Below are 24,825 nucleotides of genomic sequence, written 5' to 3' on the forward strand. Positions count from 1 at the left end.
TAATAGTTAATGTAAATTGCTTAATAAAGAGTTTTTAGATGGTATTGTTGCTGCAAAGTTTGGTTTTCTCCTATCCCCTGTGAGGTTAATGTTCTTGTAGCGCGCGTGACGTAATTTGTTGTGGTTCTGACAGCTTTTCGTCGAGAAAATGGCCGTCGAACACAAAACGTCTCCTTTTCTTTCCGATCGAGAAGACGATGTATTCTCCCCCGAAGTAGAATACCAAAGAAATTCAAGCAATGTTGAATCACCACAGCTTTCTCGCAAGTCTCTATGTCAGCTAGAAGACTCCGAAAAGAGCGGAATTCTGTTGAATTCTCCTTGGACTTTGTGGCATGATAGGTAAGACATTGTTATGCAGTCCTGTTGACAACTGACCTTAAAACTTTTTTATCTTTCTTCTAACTATTTTTCTTTTTTTGGGGTTTCCTAGATATGTACGAGGTGCAACAGCAGCAGAATATGCAGCTAATCTGCGTAAAATCTACACATTTCGGACAGTTCAGGTATATGCAGAAAAAAAATATGCCAAATATTCTTCCCGACAGCACAATGTCAGTCTTTGTATTAATTGTGCACGAAATCTTTTATTTAAGACGTTTTTCTTTATCCTTTAGTGCATAAAAGTGAAAGTAAACGCATTTGACGAGAATATATCCGTTTTATCTAAATCTGCATGCAATTATCGTAAATTCGATATCTAGATCCATTTTATGCTCAAGAGACTTTGGACTTGCAGGCCTGCTGATCGAGCTCAGATAATTGAAATTTATAGCGATCGTGTTTTTATTTCTTATCTAAAATGCGTTGGTGATGACGATCTCTAAGGTCGACTAAACAGCCACTTTTATTCATTCTCGATTTACGTCTACATTTTTTTCTAGAACTATCTTCAAAATAAACAAAATTTGCATTAAGCTTTCTCCACATAAAGTAAGGGACCCATTCGTTATTTAATGAAGGGAGAGGGGATGGGTGAGAAAATGGGGTGGCTTGACATTTTATTGACCCTGAAAAGGGGCTATTGAAATAATTGATATGTCTTATATACAGGAGGGCTTCAAAATGTTGAAATACAGTTAACAAGGGGTCCCAAAAATATCAGGCAAACTATTGGGGGGGGGGGGGGGGGGTTGGAAGATTTTTTTTTACTATTTTATCATCCATATCCCTGCTTCAATAAATATTAAACAGCCCCTAAGGCCTGGCTAGGGTTTAGCTAAATGAAATGCATTTTACTATCATCAAGCTCTATTTTTAACATAAACAGGGTTTTTTATTATGTTTATTGTTTAGGACACTGTCTAAAGATATTGTTTTTCTGCAGAGTTTTTGGAGTGTTTTTAATAACATACCCAAAACATCACAGCTTGGCTCAAGAGCAAGTTATCATTGTATGAGGGGAATGAGACGACCTATCTGGTAATTACTTGAATGCTTGCATGTTCAAAATACTCCCTGATTGTGTATTCCACATAAATATTTTATTTAAGATAATATATCATTTGAAAAATGTTTTGGGAAAATTAGCTGTACGTATATTAAAAGCTATGGGGAAAGAATTGATTGTCCCATGAGGGCTAGACCTCTTATCTAGAAAGTTCTACTAATTATAAATTCCTAGAGTGTACACCCTTCTGAAACCTTTCCCAACCCCTGATAGGAGATTTTAATCCCCTCTAGTGTATTTGAATGCATTTCAGACACTATCCTGGGAGAGGGGGATGGTATGTTAGAATGTACCATTATTAGACCCATCCAACCCCCTGTTGGGAAATTTCAATCCCATTCATTGAGGAGAAATAATTATTGTGCAAATGCTTCAAATATTATTTACAGCATACATACAGTTCCTCCCTCTCCATAGAAACTATATTCTCCCTCTTGGGGGGAGGGGAGGGGGAATTCTGATTCCTTTTGGGAGAGGGGGAGGAGGAGAGGCTTATACTGTAGATGCAAATAGTTTTATTTAACAGTATGCAATCAAACTTTTTGATGTAAAATAAAGTAGAAAAAACTGCTAGATAATTCAAATTTGACAGGGAAGATGAGGAAAATGCCGGTGGTGGTTACTGGAAGATGAGATGTCCTAAAGAAACAACGGTAAGTATACTTAATTGATTACTATTAGTATTACATGTGCAGTTCCTCTAGCATATGACATATGCTGTGACGTATGCTGTGACGTATGCTGTGATGTATGCTGTGACATATGCTGTGACGTATGCTGTGACGTATGCTGTGACGTATGCTGTGACGTATGCTGTGACGTATGCTGTGACGTATGCTGTGATGTATGCTGTGACATATGCTGTGATATATGCTGTGACATATGCTGTGACATATGCTGTGACGTACTGTATGCTGTGACGTATGCTGGCATAGATAAATTGAATTTGGGATATGTCATTGTTTTACCCCTTGCTCTTATATAAATTATTGCAAGTTATAGTTTTCACACAGAAGCTGGGGTTTCAAATTACAAGGAACAACATATAACCATAAATGCCTCCTCATACATCGCAGTATTATTAGTATACGGCATGGAAAAACCTTTATAACTTCAAGAAGCACTGTGACATTTTTTCGGTTTACAATGTATTCAACATCTTACCCCATTTTGAATGGAGTAATTTATTGTTGTTTGTGAACAGGATGAAGTATGGAAAGAGCTTTTATTGGCAGTCATTGGAGAACAGTTTGAAAATTGCATGGGAAAAGGTATCGGGATTGATAATAGATAAACATGTATGTGTAATATATATATGTGCAGGTACTTTGAAGGCAGAGGTAGAATGATCATTTGCTTGCATGCTGTTAGGAACTGGTTATGGGTAACATGGGTGGCGTTCGTGGCTAATGCGTCGTCTTTCACTGCTGTGAGTCCAACAGCTTGGTTCGCTGGTTCGAGCCCTGCGGTCACCACATGTGAATTGAGTTTGTTTGATGTGTTGTTCTCTCCTATGCTACAAGGGTTTTCTCCGGGTTCTCCGGTTTCCTCCCTCTGTAAAAATCAACATGTGAGTTGAGTGTTGTATGTTGTAAACATAAAATGTAGTGGTAGTGCTTGTGGAGGGAACCTCACGGAAAAGCCCTGTACGGGGTGTGGTGGCTGTAGAATATTATTAAATATTATTATGATTTAAGAGGGGCATGCTGTGGTATGTGTGCCTGGATAAGGGGTGCAAGGACAGCTAGCTAGCTAGGACAGGTGACATCTGGTCCATCCAAATGTTCTACAGTATCTCTCATTTATTGATTGATATAGTATATCTCATCAAAAAAAATTATTAAACATGATGAATCTAGAAGCGAGGGGATGTTGAGGAGTTGTGGGTGAGCCCCTACTCTTCTTTTATTATTCTGTAATACTCTTCTGTATCTGCCTTAAATATGCTGTTAGTGCAGTTATGTAGGCCCCAGCATTTGTTTGACTTCTTGTCAATCTTCCTAATTCTTCAAGGTGATCAAGTGTGTGGCGTAAGCGTTAGTTTGCGTGACCGTGATGACATCATTCAAATATGGAATACAAATGCAGCAGTTGGAAATCAGTCTAAAGTAAGCATTGCAAGAATGATTCTCATATCAAACTTTTCATTAAATGTACTATATAATGCAATACCGTATATAAATATGTAAATGTTTATTTATTATTATTATTTATTTATTAATAATTAATAACCTGGGGAGTCAAGCACTAGAGCTCCGTGGACCTCATTACCTTTTCCAGCCCATACAGACAGAATTCAGGCATATGGCAGGACCCCACCCCTACTTAATGGAACCCATACTGTACATAGGGTTCATGCGTGACACACACACTTGACCCTGAAAAACCTCTGGCCCGTACTGTAGGTAACTGAAAGTATTTCTTGTTTTCCTCCCTTAGGAAAAAGAAAAAAATATATAAAATAAGAAACTTAATTTCAAATTTGGAAACTAATTTAACTAAGATCTGTAATTATTAAAATGTTAATGTTGCAGGTACTAGAAAAAGTGAGGACATTGCTCCCAGATGTTGACTTCCGTGATCATTTCTATAAATGTGAGTAAAGTTTTTAGAGATTATATACATACATGTAATCTGTGTTCCCTAGCTGTCAAAAGGGGTGAGAAAAATGGAATGATTTTGGTCATTTGCTGCAATCTCAAAAAACATATTGGGGAATGAAATTATTCTTTATGACCTGCTGAAGTGTGTCAGTTGACAACCAGCTGACTGTTGCCAGTCATCAGTTGATTGCCAGCTGATTGTTGGCCAAAGTTTGGGTGAGTTTTCAGCCAATGCATGATTATCTAATAATCAGCTACTACATGACTATGCCTCGGCAAACAGGTGCCTGTTCGTTGGTGGTGGTGTGCATGGCTAATGTGTCGCCTCTCACCAATGCGCCCTGGTTCGAGTCCTGTCGGTCTCAGTGTTGTATGTGAGTAGAGCTGTTTGTTGGTTCTCTCCTGTGCTTCAAGGGTTTTTCTCCCGTTTCTCTGGTTTCCTCCCTCCTCAAAAATCAACTTTTAATTTCGAATTCGATCTTTGGGCTTTCACCTAGATGGAGCATAGCTCTGTTATGAATGTCCCATGCTTTGATACGACAGCCAAAGCTTAATAGATTTCTTAAGAAGTATTTGCATATACTTCCCTCTTTTAAAAAATCCTAGATCTGCCGTAGCAGTATTATAGGATTTACAATGCAACCATTGTGACCGGGGCCACTTAGACCAGTTAGACAAGAAAACCAATTAAAACGTAGAATGAAAACAATACATCCCAACTTTGGATAGTGGAGCCAATCAGAAACCTAGACTGCACGACAGTTGTGATTAGTCATCCTCATTTTCTCGAAGGAATAAATAGATATGTCGAAAGGCTATTGTTTTCTGCTGCTTTCTGATTTGCTCCACTACCCTAAGTGGGAATGTATTGTTTTTATTCTACAACTTGATTGGCTCTTGCTGTCTAAGTGGCCCCAGTAATAGTAGTTGCACTGCAACTGTCTGTTTAACTTTCCAAGGTCATAAAGAACACACAGCATTTGAAGGTCAAAAACCAAAGATCTCCAAGCCTCCAGGATTCCCCAATGTTTTCTGATCCTGGTTTGTGACGCGGTAACTATATTTGAGGGAGGCATGTATTGAACAATTTGTATAATATATATTAATATTGATAATAATTTTATTTTACTTAACAGTTAGGGGGATATGAAGTCTCCTACGCAGCTGCTATTAGTGTCCTCACTCCCCTACGTAGCTACTTAGGGGAGTGAGCATTGTGTGACGGCACTAATAGCGCCTGCCTAGGAGACTAGGTGATATGTTGAAGCTTCTTATTAGTATTTTTCCACATTGTTATCAATTCTGTATGAGCATGGTTACCATACTGCACATATTCATGTTTGTTCTGGAAACAGACACAAAAGTAGAAGGATAGGTTATGTAATACTCTGTACTGCAACTCCTTTTTATTTGTTAGATTTATTATATTCATTTTTTGAATTTTTAAGTTGTTAAAACAAGTTGGTTCTTTGGTTTTCAATTTAAAGGTCCTAAGACAAGTTGAGGGAGAATTGCGCAGTGTAACAGGAGTTGTCTCACAATTTTTTTGTTGCACATAGCATTGCAAAAAGTAGAACTTAGTTCTACATTTTGCAACAAATTGTAGCAACTGGCAATGCCATTGCACAGTGTATCACCTCTCCAACAACGTTTCTCACAATTTTAAGGCATATTTTTACACCAAATATTTTTGTGCGTTCTCCCCAGCCTACCCTGGCCCAAAAACGTTACAAGTTGCTGGGATGGTGTTGCAGTGTAACACCTCACCTTGGCAACTTGCAACACTACATTTGCATGTATTGCGAGACAAATTGCTGAAAAAATTACACAGTATAACAGGGCCGTTAGGCCAGTTTAAATGTAAGATTTTGGCCTCATTTACTAAGTTATGCTGTACAAGTCAGTACTAGAGGGATTTTGGCCACACTAACCTTCCCTTTAGCATCTTTCCTTTTAGCATCTTTCCCCTAGAGAACAATTCCTATCCTGCAGCTTAATCTTTGCCTCGGCATTATTCTTTCTCCTGTAAATGAACAGCACTTATTAGTATAGGTGATAAAGGGATTTTGTATAGAATAGTTTTTGATAGAGTCTCTTATGAACTAGGTTAATAAGTGTTTCAAGATTGGAAATGGGACAAAAATGGGAAGTGGAATGTGGGAGGGGATAGTTTCACATTTTTAAAGCTAAAAACAATGAATGTGCTTAGATGTGTACAGCTAGTCATAAATGTTCCAGAATTTTTTTTGAATGGAATTTACCAAAACATGATATGATAGAGTAGTTTTTGTGTGACTGCAAAAAGCTCAGTGCACGCCATGCGGTGATAGTGATGTTTTCTAAAATTTCAAATTGCTGATTTTTTTCTCATACAATTTGATTGGTCTGACAGTGCCATGACCTCGGCATGAGCATATCTGCTCCATGTTCATGCAGTGTTAACCTTCCTGGCATTTGATTGGATGGAGAGTAAATTTTTGTGCAATGTGATTGGTCTGGCAAATCCCTTGTTGCATCATGACAGTGTTTGTGTCGCCAGTCATACTAAAACTGCTTTAAGGCATATAGTCTGGGTAATCATATATCCTTTAAACTAGCTGTATAAGATTGACTAGCTGTCAACAAATCAAGCTTTCTCATTTTTAAATTTAAAATTTAAGCTAAAAACTCGTTTTTAATTTATAATTTTTATGTCTTTATTTAGTATTTATATATAAGTTTTTGGCAACAATTTGTATAAGATGATAAATGAATGTTGAGCTGTATAGAAATGAGTTACAGTAAATTATTGCTACTTTAGTGTCGGTTAATTTACCTCCTTTATTTTTCTATGCACTGTTCAACGATTTATCATTATTTTAATGTGTTATCTTTACATCAATGTAGGCCATACTAGTTTTATACTTGCGTAGCTTATAGGTTTTTTGTTTGTTTGTTTGTTGTTGTTGTTTTTGGTTTGTCACTGGTAGTGTAAGGTTTTTCATTGAATTCTAACATATTATATTACAGTATAAAAGAGTATAGTATTTTTTTACAATGAATTTACTTTTACTCTTAACGTGAAACAAAATTTTAAGTTTTTTTAAGGTTTATTGTCAGTACATACTGACAATAAACCTTTGAAGAAAAAAGTACTGATTTGTGCAAACCCTTTTTCTAATAGGGATATTAATTTTGTGATTTAATGCTCTAATAAGCTCCATTTTACAGTTCAGTTCAGTGACCACGAATAATATTTCCAAGTCGAGGTTGGAGTTTCCGCGCCTAGCAAAACTATACTTTTTATGATGCGCGGCAACTCCAGCCTCAGCTTGGAACTAGTATTCATGATCACTGAACAGAACTGTAAGATTTAGATTTGTTTTACTTGGCCTGTGAAACAAAGTTGAGTAGAAAAACAAAAGAAAAACGATGGGATTAGTGTATACTACTAGAGCAAGTGCAATAAAACCATGAAATAAAAACAAAGTTGACACTGACAAATATTAGCTTTTTAATCACTAATAGTTGCTTACTCATCAAGAACATTCATTACACAAAAGAGACAAATGGTCTCTTGTGTATTTGTCTTTGTATGATGAATGTTCTGGTTGAGTGATAGCAACTATTAGTCACTAAATAACTACTATTTGTCAGTGTCAACTTTGCTTTAATTTAATGGTTTTACTGCGTTATTGTCTTACAGGTTTATTTATTTCCGTGCATGTCTATTGTATCATTGAAAATAGGCGAGTTCATGTGATCAAATCTGCCATTGTGGCTGACATTTTATCGTTTTTTAGTGTGCTAAATAACTTTCCTTTTATCACCAAAAAGTTACCCCAATTCGCAATATTTTTTTACATTCTCACAAACCTAAAATCCTGTAGAATGCCAGCTACAATGGTGGATTTCATCACGTGACCTCAGTGCAAGTCGCCTATTAACTTGTTATAAAAAGAATTTTGTAATGACAAAACTTGTTTCTATAGCAACAAGTTGTATTATTCCTACCCAGTCTTTTCTCTCTTCTAGTCTTTGCATATAGTCAACTTATTTACATTATACTGCCTTTTTAAATGTATGACGTTTTATAAGCATCTTTAACTTAACTTTTTACGAAAAAAATATGAATTATTATAAAAGGTAAGGAAATAGATAATATTACTTTGGGTTTAATTTTTTTACTGATTTTAAATCCATGAGTATTATTTCTTTCTTTATTGTTACATTTTGAGATAATTAAGTGCATTAATCATACAGCTTCTCATTAATCCCATATAGGTAACTGTCCAATTATTTTCTTAATTGGACAGGTCTTGTTGATATGGGATTAATTAGGCAGCTATATAATTAATAGGTAATGGGATTTCATGCTCCCCAATCAAGAAATAATTAGACTCGAAAAATTCCTCTGACTGCCAAATTAGACTCGGCCTACGGCCTCATCCAATTTTGGCAGTCCTCGTAATTTTCCTCGTCCAATTATTTCTTCATTGGACAGCATGGAGTCCTATTACATATACTAATTTGGATGCAATTCAAAAAATATAATCTTCCTAGTAGCTTTAAATTGGAAAACATTACACCCAGAGAAAGAGAATTGAATAAGCAGAAATGTATTGATCACTAGATGAGTGACAATGCTTATGGATAAGTACCCCATTTTATATTTGGTTGAAGTCGTGGCAGTACAAAAAGTACAGTTCCCTTACCTTGAAAGGTCCTAAAAATCCTCAAAACTGATTGTCTTTTTAAGACAGAGGGTACATTTCTGCCATTTTGAGTACTGGGTATCCCTGCCCGTCTCCCTCTATGATCTGGTCCCGTCATGCAAATGACAGTTGTTTCGAACTTATCCCAGATGCATGCAGCTTACAGCAACCTTTTCTTGTGTGAATGAAAATTATTTCATGTACACGAAAAAAATATTTTTCGTTATAGGGGGAAGTCACTAAACACGTGAAATAGATATTAGACTAATGCGCATTAATAGACACTAAAGGCACGGGCACACGGTGCAACATTGCGCGCAACATTGTTGCTGAAGTAGGATAGTTTTCTACTTCAGCAACGTTGCGTGCAACAAATTGCGTCGTGTGTCATGGCTCGCAACATAAATCGCATGCAATATTGCGCGCAATGTTGCACCGTGTGTCCGTAGCTTAATAACATCCTTTCCGTTTGTGTCTATTTGACTATTACACGTTGACTAGTATTTTTTATTTCACGGGTTTAATGCCTGAATAGACCGTTTTCTCAAAGTTGCGCGCTCATCCAAATTTATAAAACTTGACGGGCCACGATATCAGAACAGGAGCTTTATAACGAGAATTATCATACATCTCTATGAGTTTTTTCGATAAGAATTCATAAAATCGATTATTCTTCTAAAACTTGCTTCTCAATTTTACTGGATTTGCGTTTTTCAGATTTGTGCCCGTCAAGTTGGATGCGCACGCAATCTTGAGAAAATGGTCTATTTCTATTAACCCCCGGTGATCCTGCATGCGATTAGTACATTTCTGTCTAGCGATGGAACGCCACAGGAAGCCCAAGCTCTGTATCTGTATCCTTTAAAAACCAACGCATGTGAGAATGTTCATCTCATTATACGTAAAAAAAATTTGAATGGGAATGAAGATACATTTAGATTTTTTATTCATTTAGATTTTTTATTCAAGAGATTTGGGTGTATACGATTAGTGTTGCCACCTGTGGAACGCTATAAGTTTAGACACTTATAAAGTTATTGAGTAATTGATTGACACAGAGCATGGGCTTCCTGTGGAAATGTGAAATATTGTTTTAGCTTTTTTAGACACGTATCTGTATTCATCAAGAACGTATGTAATATATATAAAAGATTTTCATGTTGGGTTTTTAAATCTCATCTGTTCCTTGATATCTTGTGGTATACTTTTCGTACTAAGCATTCTCACTGCATCTCACACATCAGCAATGCTGCGGTACAAGTTTCGCGATTTCAAGTTACCCGTATCACCGCACCCTATACCTTTACATACGAGCATGGATGATAAAGCGACTGATGGTTCCGACTCGGACAATTGATGGGTTGCAAGCATTCCCAAGAGAGTTAAAAGACAAAAACATGGCGGCCATTGTGGTACCGTTAACAATGGATGGTAATGAGAAATCTTTTGTTAAATGGTACCAACATGGCCACGATGACGTAACGTCATCAAACACAAAGCGCTCAAGCAAGGCGCCAAGGTACTTTCAAAGGATTATTTCAAATTTGAACCTTGAAACCTTGACTGAATGCTTTGTGTTTGACCAGTGAACCGATGTATGGAAAATGATGAATTCGACTACACAGTATCTGTTTTAAAGTGCTACTATGACGAAAATCGCTCAAACTTGGATTCAGCTGAAACTTCCTAAGAATACTCTTTAAAGGTCCAATAATCACAGTATGAAGTGTTTTCTCGATATTCAGGACGAAAGTATGATATTTTTACGATTATTTTTTGGAGTCTGTGACGTCATACACTCAACATCGAACATCGCTCCATACATTTCTTTGTAGTTTATGATCAAAATATCAGTAGTAAAGGGAGAAAGAAATACCCAAACACCCCAAAATATAAATTATAGTCACAAGTAATGTGAAATAAGCACATTATCCACCCTTTGGGCTTCATAGGAATAAAATAAATTAAGGATTTATATACAAAGAAATATATGTAGCAATGTTTGATGTTGAGTGTATGACGTCACAGACTCCAAAAAATAATCGTAAAAATATCATACTTTCGTCCTGAATATCGAGAAAACACTTCATACGGTGATTATTGGACCTTTAAAGAGTATTCTTAGGAAGTTTCAGCTGAATCCAAGTTTGAGCGATTTTAGTCATAGTAGCACTTTAAAGAGTACTACAAGGATTACGAGGCAATTTTCTATTCTTTTCTCAGGACAGTAAACTATTGAAACGATTTATAGTCCATTTTCCGCGATCAGAGCATTAAATCTAAGATATTCTAGGTAATTTGTTGAGCTTGTGGAACATAGCAACGGTTACTAAGGGGAGTCGGAACCATGAATATTTCAGGACAAGTTTCGCAATCTTAAGTTACCCGTCTCACCGCACCATACACCTTGACATACGAGCATGGATGATAAAATGACTGAGTTCTTTTTATCATCCATGATATAAGGGGCAATCCTGAAATGTGCACGGTAGACTTCGAGTTTGGATGTAATTATCACTCTTTTCAATCCTGATGATGATTCTTGGCCTCGTACCTTACAGCGCTAGCCCATTCTATATTTGACCTTTTCTTATTCATTTTTTTCTCAATATCCTATGAAATCTCTATGAACTCCTATCGAGCGCATGGACAGTTCCCAAATTCGCTCATTAAAGTTTGTTAGGACGTTGATTTTTATTTTTTGGTTGTTTTGAATATTTGAATTAAAATAACCAGGACCATACTTCCAGACATCGAATGCTGAACCGTCGTATGGACTTACGGCCACGCCGGAGATTTCGACCCCGACACCGCTATCCCGGGAGGATTTACAGACTGATCAGGAAGCTCGGCCGAAGCCTAAGGGAGAGGTTAGTCGGCCCCTAGACCATAAATGATTAACCCCTTGCTATGACCAGCAGACCCAAAGCATCGATTCTGTCACTGATGGCTAAATACTCATTGTCATTCCTTTCCATGTGGGATGCGTTTTGAAACCTGCGATGACACATCTCATCACGCAGACTCAGTGGGGTCTTAGTATTAATCTCATAAGCATTAACTGTTGCCTTGGACGCTCTGTCTTACTCCAGGACTGAATTAAGGAATTCCTGAGAAAGACAAATACCAGCCGAATGTCCTACTTTCCTAGTTATAGCGCAGTTTTTAAACCAGAGAAAGGGCGATAAAAATTGTCCCTAATCCACAAACTAATCACTCCACCAACCTTTTTGTTTCACGGTAAAGAAATTAATTGCAAAATCTTCGCAGTTTCACATTAAATTTAGACTTATTGCACACATAGTCGAAGCAAGCTCTGTATTTGCGAGTACTTGTCCAAAAACGCTTTGTACAATGTACTAAGTATTCTTTTATTCAGAATTTAGCGCTTATAAAAGATGAGTGAGTCCGATCCCCGTGAGTTCAAAACTTTGAAAAATCTTGTCAAATTCAAAATCTTGCCAGTTGAGCAAAATGAATCCAGAGAGATTGTTATCAAGGTCGGGCCATGTCATAATTTCACTAAACGTCAGCTCGCATTTAATGCATATGGCCCAAAATAATCCTTATCGTCGGATTTTCCGGCAAAACTAAGTGATATACTTGATGTCATCCAAAAGTCTACTGGCTCCATTTTGTCTAATAGGATAAAGTTCCTTAAAAATCATTTTCGTTAAATCCAAAATTGAAGGTGGAACTCACTTTAAGTGACTTTATCCGACATTAGGAAAGAGAAAAATACAAAGTGTCAGATAGTAGTAACTGATAACGCTAATTCCTTATCTATTAATTGAGATTTCAAGTTTCTTGCCCAAACTAGAAAAATGTTAAATGGAACTACAAAAATTTCCTAGTGCGACCCGGTCCATGACATCAGAAAGCGATTAAATTTTTTACCTAATTTTATTCAAGAGGATTCAAAATCGTTGAACAAATCCATCAGCGGTTTTAGATCGACACTACATTCATTACTGTAATTTTCTGTGTTTTTATTGAAGGGTAAATTGATTGATGCTATGATACGATAAGATAAAGTTACCTCAATGGGTTCAATGGACTCGTGGCCGGACGCGTGTAATTTAATTTTCTTCTATCGTTTTCCCGCCTAAAATGTAAAACCATTTTAGACCATTTGGACATAAATTTGACTCAAATGCCAACAAAAAAGAATACAATTTTTCATCTCTAAAATGGTTTTTACTCAAAAAGCATTTGAAAGCGTACAAAATAAAAGAACTTTCTAGCAATTTCTTCCAAATGAAAATCATTAGCTAAAAACGGTTTCGTTTTCGGTGGTCAACTTTTAATTAAGAAAGCGTGAGTTTGTGGTTTGCGTTGTTTTTCTTTTTCAAAATTGATGGCTTTGTAAATAAATTAAATCTTGATATGTTTATATCACCTAAAACTCGAATCTCCTCAATTTTTAATTAATCTTTCGCTTTCAGCTGATTGAATTGAATTGAAGGATCTAAGAATAGCTAGTTGTCACGTCTGTCCATGGCCTGAGTGCTTTAGTCAAAAGATCTATAAACGAACAGGTCACGTATCTAAAGATAAGACGCTTCACATACAACGCAAAATGGTGTCAACAAACTATTATGAAAATAATTAAGGAAAGCTATTCAATTATAGAAATAAGTGCATTCACACTTGTCAAATGCTTAGATCTGTGATGAATTTTTTATTGAATTTCAGTGGTCTAATAATAAAAATATGGTTTTAATTTGAATTGAATGGAATGAGCTCAGCATCTGTTTGACCTTTTCAACTTGCAGTGCTAAACACCCTGTTCCCCAATGATGTTATCAAAGGCAACACAAAAACTCTTGGCAACCCAAGCTAAGTCGGTTGTTATGCCTGAAATTAAATCTTACAGAATATTTACTCAGTTCTGGCAAGTGTTTGCATTTGTTTTGTCATGTAAATATTTGTGTGTGCATAAGGATTCGTCCTTGCATGCCATTATCGTTATCCCAAACCGCCCAGCATGGTTTCTCTCGTTCAGCAGTTATTCAGCTTTTCGCTGCTACGTTAATTTGCCTGTCGGATGTAAATGCTATTTATAACAAGGGTTTTCGGCGTCAGCACATTAGGACACTGAGGGGTCTGAGTCGTCCAAGCTGACACAATCCGGCCTTCCCCGGATTTTACACGCAAGGCGACATTATACGGGTACTATTTGGTTAGGCATTAATAAGTCTTGATCTTTGTCATGGCCTCTGTTACTAACAAAGTAAGCATGGAGAATCTAGTACCAGAAACGAGTACCATCAAATCCAACAGAGTGCATAAGATGCTGCTTCTAATAACTGCAATTGCTTGCATTTTTGCCGTGGTAATGATGGCTCTTTTTGTTTGGGAAGTGACAAAATCTTCTAGTGGCTCGGGGTCTAACTCGAGTCTCGGCGACTCAAGTTGGCCGGCCAAGAAATTATGTCCAAAGATTCCTTTACTTCTGTCGTTACCATCTCCATTACCTCTGGATCTTCAAAAGGCCCTTAAAGATCTCGACGCATACTTGGAATCTCAAGTAAACGCAAATGGTTTGCCTGCTATTTCAGCGAACCTCTTCTACAAGAATCGTACATTTTGGACGGGGCATTATGGAACCAAGACAATTGGTGGAGAAAGACCCAATGATGACACGGTATACCGTATTGGAAGTATAACCAAGGTTTTTGCAGTGCTTATGCTATACAAAATGTTCGAACAAGGGCTCATAGACTCAATCGATGATCCATTGAGTAAATACGCGCCAAATTTCCATATTAATAATCCATTTAACGGCGAAAATATCACGCTGCGTCAAATGGCAAGTCAAATGTCAGGATTGCCCCGGGAAGCTCCTTGCGTGACGTGTGTTTCCAATGAGACGACTGCAGAACAGCTTATGTTACTCAAGAACCGGAGCCTTGTGGTTGAACCTGGGACAATTGCATCTTACAGCAACTTGGGATACGCTCTCCTAGGGCGAATATTAACCGAAAAGATGAACATTACATTTGAACGATGGACCATGGACACATTACTGACTCCTTTAGGTTTGAAAAACACTGGATTCCACATAAATAAAGATCTCCAAAAGAACTTGGCATTCTCATATGATAAAGCGGGGAAGGTAATGCCCTTTATGAATATAGGATGGTTAAGTCCCGCGGGCCAGATGTACTCCACCATAAACGACATGACAAACTTTGGGATGTTCTTAGTAGGAAATAAAAATAAGGACTTTTTTAAAAAGAGTAGTCTTCGAGAAATCCTTGCACCCGTTTATATTTCCCCTGATGGCCAGACTATCGTTGGATCACCATGGGAAATGGTATTCCATAAACATTTCTTGGTTCGCACGAAAGGAGGGAACATAGATAACTACTTGACAATGCTAAGCGTGGTGCCCGAGATGGAATTTGGCTTCAATGTGTTTATCAGTTCTCTTGCTAATATGACAGCAGGAATCATGAACGAGATTTTGGACCGAGTTTATAGGAATGTTCTCCCTGTGTTTAACCAGACCCTTTCTGAAGTCAATACAAAAGGGACATTCCATGGCAACGCCGGAATCTTCTGTGGCGATTACAATGCGACGCAGGTTGACGTGATCACAGGAGTGACGAGGAATTTCTCCGTGACTATAAGGAAAACAAAAGGCCCAAGTCTTGAGCTCCGTTCTGTTGCATTACAAGTTTCGTTGTACTATATCAAAGACGATAGCGTTTTACAAGGAAGAAGAGATATGGGGACGTGTTTGTCTCAAATGCTGAGTGCTACAGTTGATGTCTATTTTCAGCCAAAAAGCAAAGGAAAGTCGCATGGTTTTAACATTCCTGGGGATGGAATCGTTGCCTTTCGTGTGTAGGGCTAATAACAAACACTAGTTCTATAAACGTGGAATCTGGGACGGAACTATGAGAGATCCAGTTGGTCCCGTATATTAACTTTTCTTAATGTCATTTCTGGGAATATTAGATTGACATCCTCCTAACTTAAAATCTTGATCGACCAGGACTTTTGAATAACATATTAAACAAAACAATTAGCGCTAGAGGGGATTATGAGCTTTATAAAGGGACTATATGAGATACATACGCGAAAAGGCCCACATATATTACAGTGCGACTACATCAGTTAACCAAGCCATCCCGAACAAATTTGAAATCATATTCACATGATCACGTTTTTGACACTTAAAATTACAGGATGGTGACGAATTCTGGAGTTGAAAATGTTTCTATTTCACTCCTGATCATACAGACACGTATAAAGCAAAATATATGCTTTTAAAAGGGAAAATGTGAAATTTTTTGCAGATTTTATTGTTTATATACGCAATCGTGATTGGCTAATTTGTAAGACAATTTAACTGGGTGGCCTTGGTTGGTGAAGTCGCTGTTAAACTACGGACACACTGTGCAACATTGCGCGCAAAGTTGCATGCAATTGATGTTGCGAGCCATGACACACGACGCAATTTGTTGCACGCAACGTTGATGAGGTAGAAAACTATCCTACTTCAGGAACATTGCCTACAATGTTGCGCGCAATGTTGCACCGTGTTTCCGTGCCTTATTACGCCGGAGCAATTTATCATCATACATTCATCTTCATGAAAAGATAAAACTTTACGAATACCTCGTTGACATGAAGGTTGGACAACCCATTTGTTTGCTTTTCTCAAAAGAAAAAAAGAGCGCTGTTTAGCACTAGCAATAAATTTCCGCACCTTTATGTAAACGGGCCATTAGTCTAATCTTACATTGTGATTGACAGCTCGAATCTCGAGCATTGTGATTGGCTGCATTTTACCGATATTTGGTGCTTAAATTTGGCTAGCCTGGTAAAAACGGGAAGGGAGTGTCGCTCCGTCCCCTTTTTTTCCCGTAGGGGGAAGGTTGGGATGCAGTTGTACACAGGCTAGCGGGAAGCAAGCAAGAAAAGTCCGTCGCGCGCCAGCTGTAGAGATGCACAGCGGGCGGCGGACTTTCCGAAAGTCTGCGCGATTTATGGAATTCATGCAAGGAGTCATGAAAACTATAACCATGCTAGATAAAGTTATCAAACTATTCTATCAAACATATATTATATAGCTTTAAAGGGCATTGATATAAAATTATGCTATTATTCTAATTATTCTAATCATAGTGTATAATTCTGTAAATATGGTTTACCTATACTTACAGCACATTAGCTCTGCTTATTGAAATACATTTACTTTCTTGCTTATTAACTTAATTTTTTACCAAGGGCAGCGGGGAATTACCTCGAGGGAGTAACAAGGGATCTAAAATGGAAAATGAATATTACGCCAAGTTAAAGAAGGTATATTATGATTATCATTTATTTCAGTTTATTTTTATCAGGAAGAAATAGAAAACGCTCACGTGCCGTGTGCAGTTATAAAGCACGCGGAGGTTAGCAGAACACGAAAGAAGTGTTAGGAGAAGCACGACGCGTAGCGTATTCTTGCTTGCTTCCCGCTATAAAATACCAATTACAATAACCGTTATTTTAGATAGCAAATGACGCAACTGAAAGCGCACGCGCGTGCTGTGTGCTCTCATAAAGCACGCGCTTCCAACCAATCGAAACGGGAGATTAATAACAGTTATAATATAATCATTATTATTGTGGTTGTTGTTGCTATTGTTGTTTTAATTCATATTATTATTCATTGATTATTTTTAGTGATTATGAATACGGTGAGATTATCGTTTGTCTTCCAATTCCATTGAGAAAGGCTGGTCAAATACTGAGAATATCTTCTTCTCTCCATAATGATATTTTCTCTTTGAGGCTATCAGGTAGCTTGTCGCTAGAATTAATTCGCTTAACAATATAGTGACTACCGAAAAGAGTTGCAGAAAACCCATCACAAAGACCATCAGGTCCAGGAGCATTGAATTCGACCATCCCAAGAACTCCTAGGTGAGGGAAAAGGCATGACGAGTTGACAGCAGAGAGTAAAGTACCTTGCAACAGCAGTGGCTTCCCAATGTATTTCAATACGAATCCTGAATTTGACTCAGTCGAGTCTGCGGTCGAGACAACCAGTGTGTCCATATTAGACTCGATGGTTATCGTTGAATTGAATACCTTTCCTGTTGATTTTATGAATTGGGTCACCGAGTACTCTCCGAGGAACGGTTTAGATTCAATGGGAAAAGATTGATGGCGTCTCATCTCGAACAATGTCTCGTTCAAAGCAGGAAGTACAGTCGAGTGAATCAAGTCTGCGATCACAAAGCAAGACATGGACCGTGCTGGGAATACATATGCAGCATTCACCAGCACACTAACACCCATTTCATTTTCATTTCTGGGATGACCGAGAACACAGCATTATAGCTGTCGATGTTACCTCCCTTTTGACGGGCAAGGAAACCTTTGACGAAGCGCATCTCCCACGGTGAGCCCCACAACCACAAACCATCTCGCGCGATGAAATCAGGTAAGAGAATCTGGTGTATGGTTTCTCGTTTTAATATCCCCTGTCCGTCAACTGTAGTGAACATCTTTGCTAGCTTCATCAAGTCGTTAGTCGTTGAGTACATTTGACCTGCAGGTGCTGCCCATCCCACGTTCATAAAAGGGAGCACTTTGCCATCAGGACTGTAAGGAAGAGCCATATTCTCCAGGACTTTCTTGCTTATTTCAAATCCAGTGTCTTTCATGCCGAGTGGCTGGAGTATTTGCTTTTCAACCCACTCCTCGAAGGTTGTGTTGAGAAGGTTTTCAGTCAGAAGTCTTCCAAGTTACGCATAACCAAGGTTGCTGTAAGAAGGAGATGTCCAGGGCTCGATCACAAGGTTCTGAGATTTGAGAAAATCAAGTTGTTCGCTAGAGTTAGTGTTGTTGCAGCTGAAACCACACGACGCCTCGCGCGGTATACCCGACATTTGGCTGGCGATTTGTCTGAGTGTGATGTTGGTCTCAGTGAAGGGATTATTAATATGGAAGTTTGGAGCATATTTGCTCAAGGGATCGTCTAATGAGGTAATCATTCCATCTTGGTAGAGTTTGTACAAAAGTATAACGGGAAAGATTTTAGTCACGCTTCCAATTCGATATCTCGTATCATCGTCTGGAGCGTTGGAACCTCTGTAAACTTTGCTGCCATAATGTCCTCGCCAAATAACCTTGTCACGATAGAATATATTGACCGAGATGGCCGACTTGTTTTGGGCAGTTTTGGCAAGGGATTTGAGGTGGTCGTCGATGAGTGTGAGCGAATCCTTGATGGCTTTTGGCAGTGGATTTGGTAATTCAAGTAAAGGTGGTTGTCGTGGACAAGGTATCTCGAAGATGCTTGGGTTTCTTGTAGATAGAGTCATGGGTTGTTGACTGGGTTTAGCCACCATCCATATAAACAGGGCTGTCATGATTATAGTTGTTATGAAGAAAACCAAGGCGAGGACCGGCCAGAATCGGCAACTCTTACCTTGGGTGAAGGACACCATATTTTGCAGTGATTCAGAAAGAATGATGAAACCAATGTATTTGATATACTTTGACCACTTTAGGGCAACTCAAGCGTTTATTGATGAGTGGCAATATATGCAAATGTAACAAAGAGTACTCCATCTAAAAACTGAGCCATTTCTCCCTGCATTTTCTATTTGAAATAAATATGGCATTTTTGCAGCCATAAGAAGACAAGGCTTTTGGAACATCTTTTTCGATGTTCAGAGTACTGCAGGAGGACTGAAGCCCATGGTTAAATTTTCGTTACTTGACTGAATCCGTTTACTCTCGTTGCATAGGCTAGCACAGCACACATTTAAAGTTGGGCTGCATGGATTTCGTGCTTTTCATAAACCCGGCCGTGAAATACACTTCAGCTTATTTAGCAATATTGCACTCTAATTCTTTTGTTTTCATAGAATGAAAGAGATTATTCATTGTGGAATAATTCAAAGATTATACTAATTTATTTGTCTCACGATTGTGCCAGTTGGGAGGACCGCGACGTCTCGACTGCTACTGCTGGTCGTCATCAGGCGATGGAGTAGACTGGACGGTGGTCTTCTTATATATCATCAGTCTTCTGTTTTCTGTTGTATTGATCTGACTGTTACATGCACTCTAACGAAAATACTTTCTTACGGTTTTATGAAAACAACTCTATGATCACAAGATCCGCGAAAAAGGAAAAATTGAAACTTGTGGACACAAAGTTTGAACTAGCGCTCGTGCAAATGACCAGCAGCCAACGACATTTTAGCGGGTTGTTCATCTGCTGTCCATCGCTGAAACTAAACAATGTAGTTTTGTGATCATTCATACGGGCCAACAACTTTATTCTATTTTGTTGTATAGCTTAGACAGTAAACGTGCTCTCTGATTGGTCGAGAGCTGTGCTGTATTAATGAATGGAGCACAAATGCTGACGCCATTATCATTGTTACTAAATAAGAAGGAAACTTAAACACCGTGTTAAAATCTTTGCAAAGGCGTGGACACACGGCACCTGCCATATTGTATTGCAGGCAATGCTGCTGAAGAAGGATCGTTTTCGTGTCGTGGCTCGACACATCGATGGAGGTTGGAGTTGCACCGTGCAGTGTGTCTTAAGTTTAAAGATGCTACCGTTAATTAGTTCTGGAGGTTGATCCTTTGTCGGAGTAAAACAGATTTCATCATCATAACGATACCATCACCACCTGCGTTATTGATGCCATCATTTTCATATGTCATCATCATTTTGAACATCATCATCGTCTTCATCATTATCATCATCATCGTCTTCATCATTATCATCATCTTCTTCTTCGTCTTCATTATCATCATCTTCATCATCATCATCATCATCTTTATCATCGTCATCTTCATCTTCATCATCATCATCATCTTCGTCATCATCATCATCATTATCACCTTCATCATCATCATCTTTTTCATCATCATCTTCTTCTTCGTCTTCATCATCATCATCTTCATCCTCATCCTCATCATCATCACCATAATCTTCGTCATCATCATCTTCATCATCATCATCATCATCTTCATCATCATCTTCTTCTTCGTCTTCATCATCATCATCTTCATCATCTTCATCATCATCATCATCATCATAATCTTCATATCATCATCATAACCATATCATCATCATGTATTTCTATTTTTATAATGACGTCCATCGTCATTATCACCATAATCACCTTCACCACCTTTCATCATTATCTTCATTATTATCATTATCATGTGTCTTCATCACAATGTGCTCGTAGTTTTGAATCTACCCACTTGCATGGCTGCTACACAACAGTCCTTCAAAGGTCGGTGTGATGCATGTTACGTAATATCTAACTCGACGTCCAAGGTTCTGCTCTATGAGTTGACCTGAACGGAATTCTTTATGAAACGATTATTGGATTACTGTGAAGAAATTTCCTGCGACAGCAGCTGCTTCTCATATCTTCTCATAGCCTTGATACATCCTCTTTCTTACTTCTGGTTGCGTGACATTTGTTTTTTCCTTATCTTTTGAATAATATTCTACAAACGTTGCTGTGCGAACATATTGGCCGAGGTATATATGTTTTTCAAAAAAGACAAACCAGTCCTAACAAGGGAAGCAGATAGACAAACAAAATTGCAAGTTCAACTGAGGCAGAAAAACCTGATCATAAAAATGGATTTTTAAAATTTTTGTCGCAAATTGATTTGGTTGAAGTAGTTCTCTCTTTGAATATTCATTAGGATTTTACCATGGAGAGCTAGCTTTTTAGCATACCACTTAACGAGAGCTTTTTATACGTTTACTTTCGAGGATTTGAAAAAAGGATAGACTTCACATCGGCGATCGGTTGGTTTATTACTTTCAAGTTGAATTAGAGAACGGAACGAGATAGGTAAATATGATAAAATCCATTATTAAGTTGATTTTATCCGTTTTGCACTTGTTCACCATGAATTTAAAATAGTCAAAAGGTTATCCATAGCCAAGGGTTTATTAATTAAGGTTTACTTAAGGCCGTTGTGAGTGATTGACATTTAGCGATGTAAGCCGATATATCAAGGCATAAAGATTGCAACAGCTTTGTAATCCCGCACTTTGAAAATAGGATAAAAACTATTGTGATAGGACTGAGTTAACAGGTACTTCACTGTCTCCTTGCGAATGAAAACAGTAATGGCGCTTTGGATTCGCCGTCCAATACATTTGAGGACTGGAATTTGTAGAGTAAAAGGTCGAGAAGTCTCGTGAGCTGAAGCATTTCTCTTTGGCTATTTATGCTGAATTACATGGACTATTACGCGCTCTGTCACAAGTAATTACTGTCGCTTAAGTGCGAAAATGGATCAAGGATGAAAATCGAATAAAGGGTCGACTTTAGTTTCAGGAAAGCTATAGAAAATTTCATTTCCATCTGGTAGGGGGCGACAAACAAAATGGGCTGAGATTCGCCTCATCCTGATAAGAGAAATAAAATCATCTAGATGAAAAAGAGTGTTAGGCGTTTTTCAGTTATATGTGCGAGGGTTTGTGATTAAAGGTCTTGAAGTTATGAGAGATAAAGGGGTCGAGACGGATGGAAGAAGGATCAGTGATAGGATGGAGAGAAGGGTGGATGGGTGGATGAATGTATCAGATGGATGAATGAAGTGGATGAATAGATGAAATTGTTACTCCAAGCTTGCATCAACTAAATAAACCAAACAAAATACGAGCATGTTTTTAATTTTTCTTGGCCAGTGTCTGTCAAAATTCATGCTCAAGTCTTCCAAGCAAACTACCGAGCTAGACACAGTTCTGTATATGGAGTATTATATTTCTTAAGCTACATAAAAGAAGAATCGTAATTAAGTGTCACGCAACGCCAAGCCAAACCAAGCCAAACTAAACTGTCTCGACAGCTGTCCGCTACTGAACAAGAACACCGCACCACTGATACAATATAATTCTCAACAAACAAACCTCTTTGTCAACGGCCACTCAAGCATGTGACGTCAAATCAGATACACTGTATCATTGCTTAGTCGCAGTGCGTCGGCTTCATAGCGACATCAGTGATAGAACTAGAGTTGGTTGCAGTGCAGACATCATGGAAAGATTAGGTCCACCTAATATTAAGTATCGTATCCTGTTCTCGCCAATCTGGCCGGTCCTCGCCTTGGTTTTCTTCATAACAACTATAATCATGACAGCCCTGTTTATATGGATGGTGGCTAAACCCAGTCAACAACCCATGACTCTATCTACAAGAAACCCAAGCATCTTCGAGATACCTTGTCCACGACAACCACCTTTACTTGAATTACCAAATCCACTGCCAAAAGCCATCAAGGATTCGCTCACACTCATCGACGACCACCTCAAATCCCTTGCCAAAACTGCCCAAAACAAGTCGGCCATCTCGGTCAATATATTCTATCGTGACAAGGTTATTTGGCGAGGACATTATGGCAGCAAGGTTTACAAAGGTTCCAACGCTCCAGACGATGATACGAGATATCGAATTGGAAGCGTGACTAAAATCTTTCCCGTTATACTTTTGTACAAACTCTACCAAGATGGAATGATTACCTCATTAGACGATCCCTTGAGCAAATATGCTCCAAACTTCCATATTAATAATCCCTTCACTGAGACCAACATCACACTCAGACAAATCGCCAGCCAAATGTCGGGTATACCGCGCGAGGCGTCGTGTGGTTTCAGCTGCAACAACACTAACTCTAGCGAACAACTTGATTTTCTCAAATCTCAGAACCTTGTGATCGAGCCCTGGACATCTCCTTCTTACAGCAACCTTGGTTATGCGTTACTTGGAAGACTTCTGACTGAAAACCTTCTCAACACAACCTTCGAGGAGTGGGTTGAAAAGCAAATACTCCAGCCACTCGGCATGAAAGACACTGGATTTGAAATAAGCAAGAAAGTCCTGGAGAATATGGCTCTTCCTTACAGTCCTGATGGCAAAGTGCTCCCTTTTATGAACGTGGGATGGGCAGCACCTGCAGGTCAAATGTACTCAACGACTAACGACTTGATGAAGCTAGCAAAGATGTTCACTACAGTTGACGGACAGGGGATATTAAAACGAGAAACCATACACCAGATTCTCTTACCTGATTTCATCACGCGAGATGGTTTGTGGTTGTGGGGCTCACCGTGGGAGATGCGCTTCGTCAAAGGTTTCCTTGCCCGTCAAAAGGGAGGTAACATCGACAGCTATAATGCTGTGTTCTCGGTCATCCCAGAAATGAAAATGGGTGTTAGTGTGCTGGTGAATGCTGCATATGTATTCCCAGCACGGTCTATGTCTTGCTTTGTGATCGCAGACTTGATCCACTCGACTGTACTTCCTGCTTTGAACGAGACATTGTTCGAGATGAGGCGCCATCAATCTTTTCCCATTGAATCTAAACCGTTCCTCGGAGAGTACTCGGTGACCAAATTCATAAAATCAACAGGAAAGGTATTCAATTCAACGATAACCATCAAGTCTAATATGGACACAATGGTTGCTATGATGAATCACTCTATGGATAGCTTGAGTGCAGGATTCGTATTGAAATACATTGGAAAACCCCTGCTGTTACAAGCTACAGTCATATCTGCTGTCAACTCGTCATGCCTTTTCCCCCACCTAGGAGTTCTTGGGATGGTCGAATTCAATGCTCCTGGGCCTGACGGTCTTTGTGATGGGTTTTCTGTTATTTTTTTCGATTCGCTTTTTGTTGGTAAGCGAATCAAGTCTAGCAACAAGTTACCTGATACCCCCTTTAAAGAGAAAATATCCTTATGGAGAGAAGAAGATTTTCTATTTGACCAGCGTTTTTCAATAAACTGATATTTAGACCAAAAAAAACAACTCCAAAAAAAAACAGCAAATATCTTTACAATTCATAACCACCACAAGCAGTATTCCTCGATATTCCATTCTTATCTAAGTCTATCTAGTCTAGCCACAGTCAGCTCATAAAATTTGCTTTTAGAAAACTTCCGTTGATTAGTGATATCGGTCAATCGAATATTTTTTTTAGCTTATCAAAAACCTAATAGAATAAAATACATATGACACAAAGTTTACCTTGTTTCCTATTCATCTTACATATTAAAATTTACGACTGGGTA

General features: G+C 38.3%; 4 protein-coding genes across 4 annotated transcripts; 3 read left to right on the plus strand and 1 right to left on the minus strand.

Moving 5' to 3' along the window:
* Positions 1-133: 133 nt before the first annotated feature.
* On the plus strand, positions 134-9,920 carry LOC116296652 (eukaryotic translation initiation factor 4E type 3). The gene is made up of 8 exons (XM_031704705.2): positions 134-342; positions 434-506; positions 1,328-1,422; positions 2,043-2,103; positions 2,655-2,721; positions 3,464-3,558; positions 3,985-4,045; positions 5,013-9,920. Exons 1-8 carry the CDS (start codon positions 149-151, stop codon positions 5,087-5,089), a joined length of 723 nt encoding a protein of 240 aa, XP_031560565.1. The 5' UTR covers positions 134-148; the 3' UTR covers positions 5,090-9,920.
* A 3,728-nt stretch (positions 9,921-13,648) lies between these two features.
* On the plus strand, positions 13,649-17,374 carry LOC116296658 (beta-lactamase-like protein 1). Its single transcript, XM_031704713.2, has one exon. It carries the CDS (start codon positions 13,960-13,962, stop codon positions 15,601-15,603), a length of 1,644 nt encoding a protein of 547 aa, XP_031560573.2. The 5' UTR covers positions 13,649-13,959; the 3' UTR covers positions 15,604-17,374.
* A 5-nt stretch (positions 17,375-17,379) lies between these two features.
* On the minus strand, positions 17,380-19,258 carry LOC116296657 (beta-lactamase-like protein 1). The gene is given in 2 exon segments (XM_089036067.1): positions 17,380-18,050; positions 18,053-19,258. Coding segments are annotated over 2 exon segments (1,713 nt in total). The 5' UTR covers positions 19,202-19,258; the 3' UTR covers positions 17,380-17,486.
* Positions 19,259-22,214: 2,956 nt separating this feature from the next.
* Positions 22,215-24,775, plus strand: LOC116296668 (beta-lactamase-like protein 1). The gene has a single exon (XM_031704724.2). It carries the CDS (start codon positions 22,790-22,792, stop codon positions 24,539-24,541), a length of 1,752 nt encoding a protein of 583 aa, XP_031560584.2. The 5' UTR covers positions 22,215-22,789; the 3' UTR covers positions 24,542-24,775.
* Positions 24,776-24,825: the final 50 nt, after the last annotated feature.

Source organism: Actinia tenebrosa, unplaced genomic scaffold (genome assembly GCF_029948245.1).
Source record: "Actinia tenebrosa isolate PJP-AT-01 unplaced genomic scaffold, QUT_ActTen_1.0 PGA_scaffold3__52_contigs__length_22856419, whole genome shotgun sequence".
NCBI lineage: Eukaryota > Metazoa > Cnidaria > Anthozoa > Actiniaria > Actiniidae > Actinia > Actinia tenebrosa.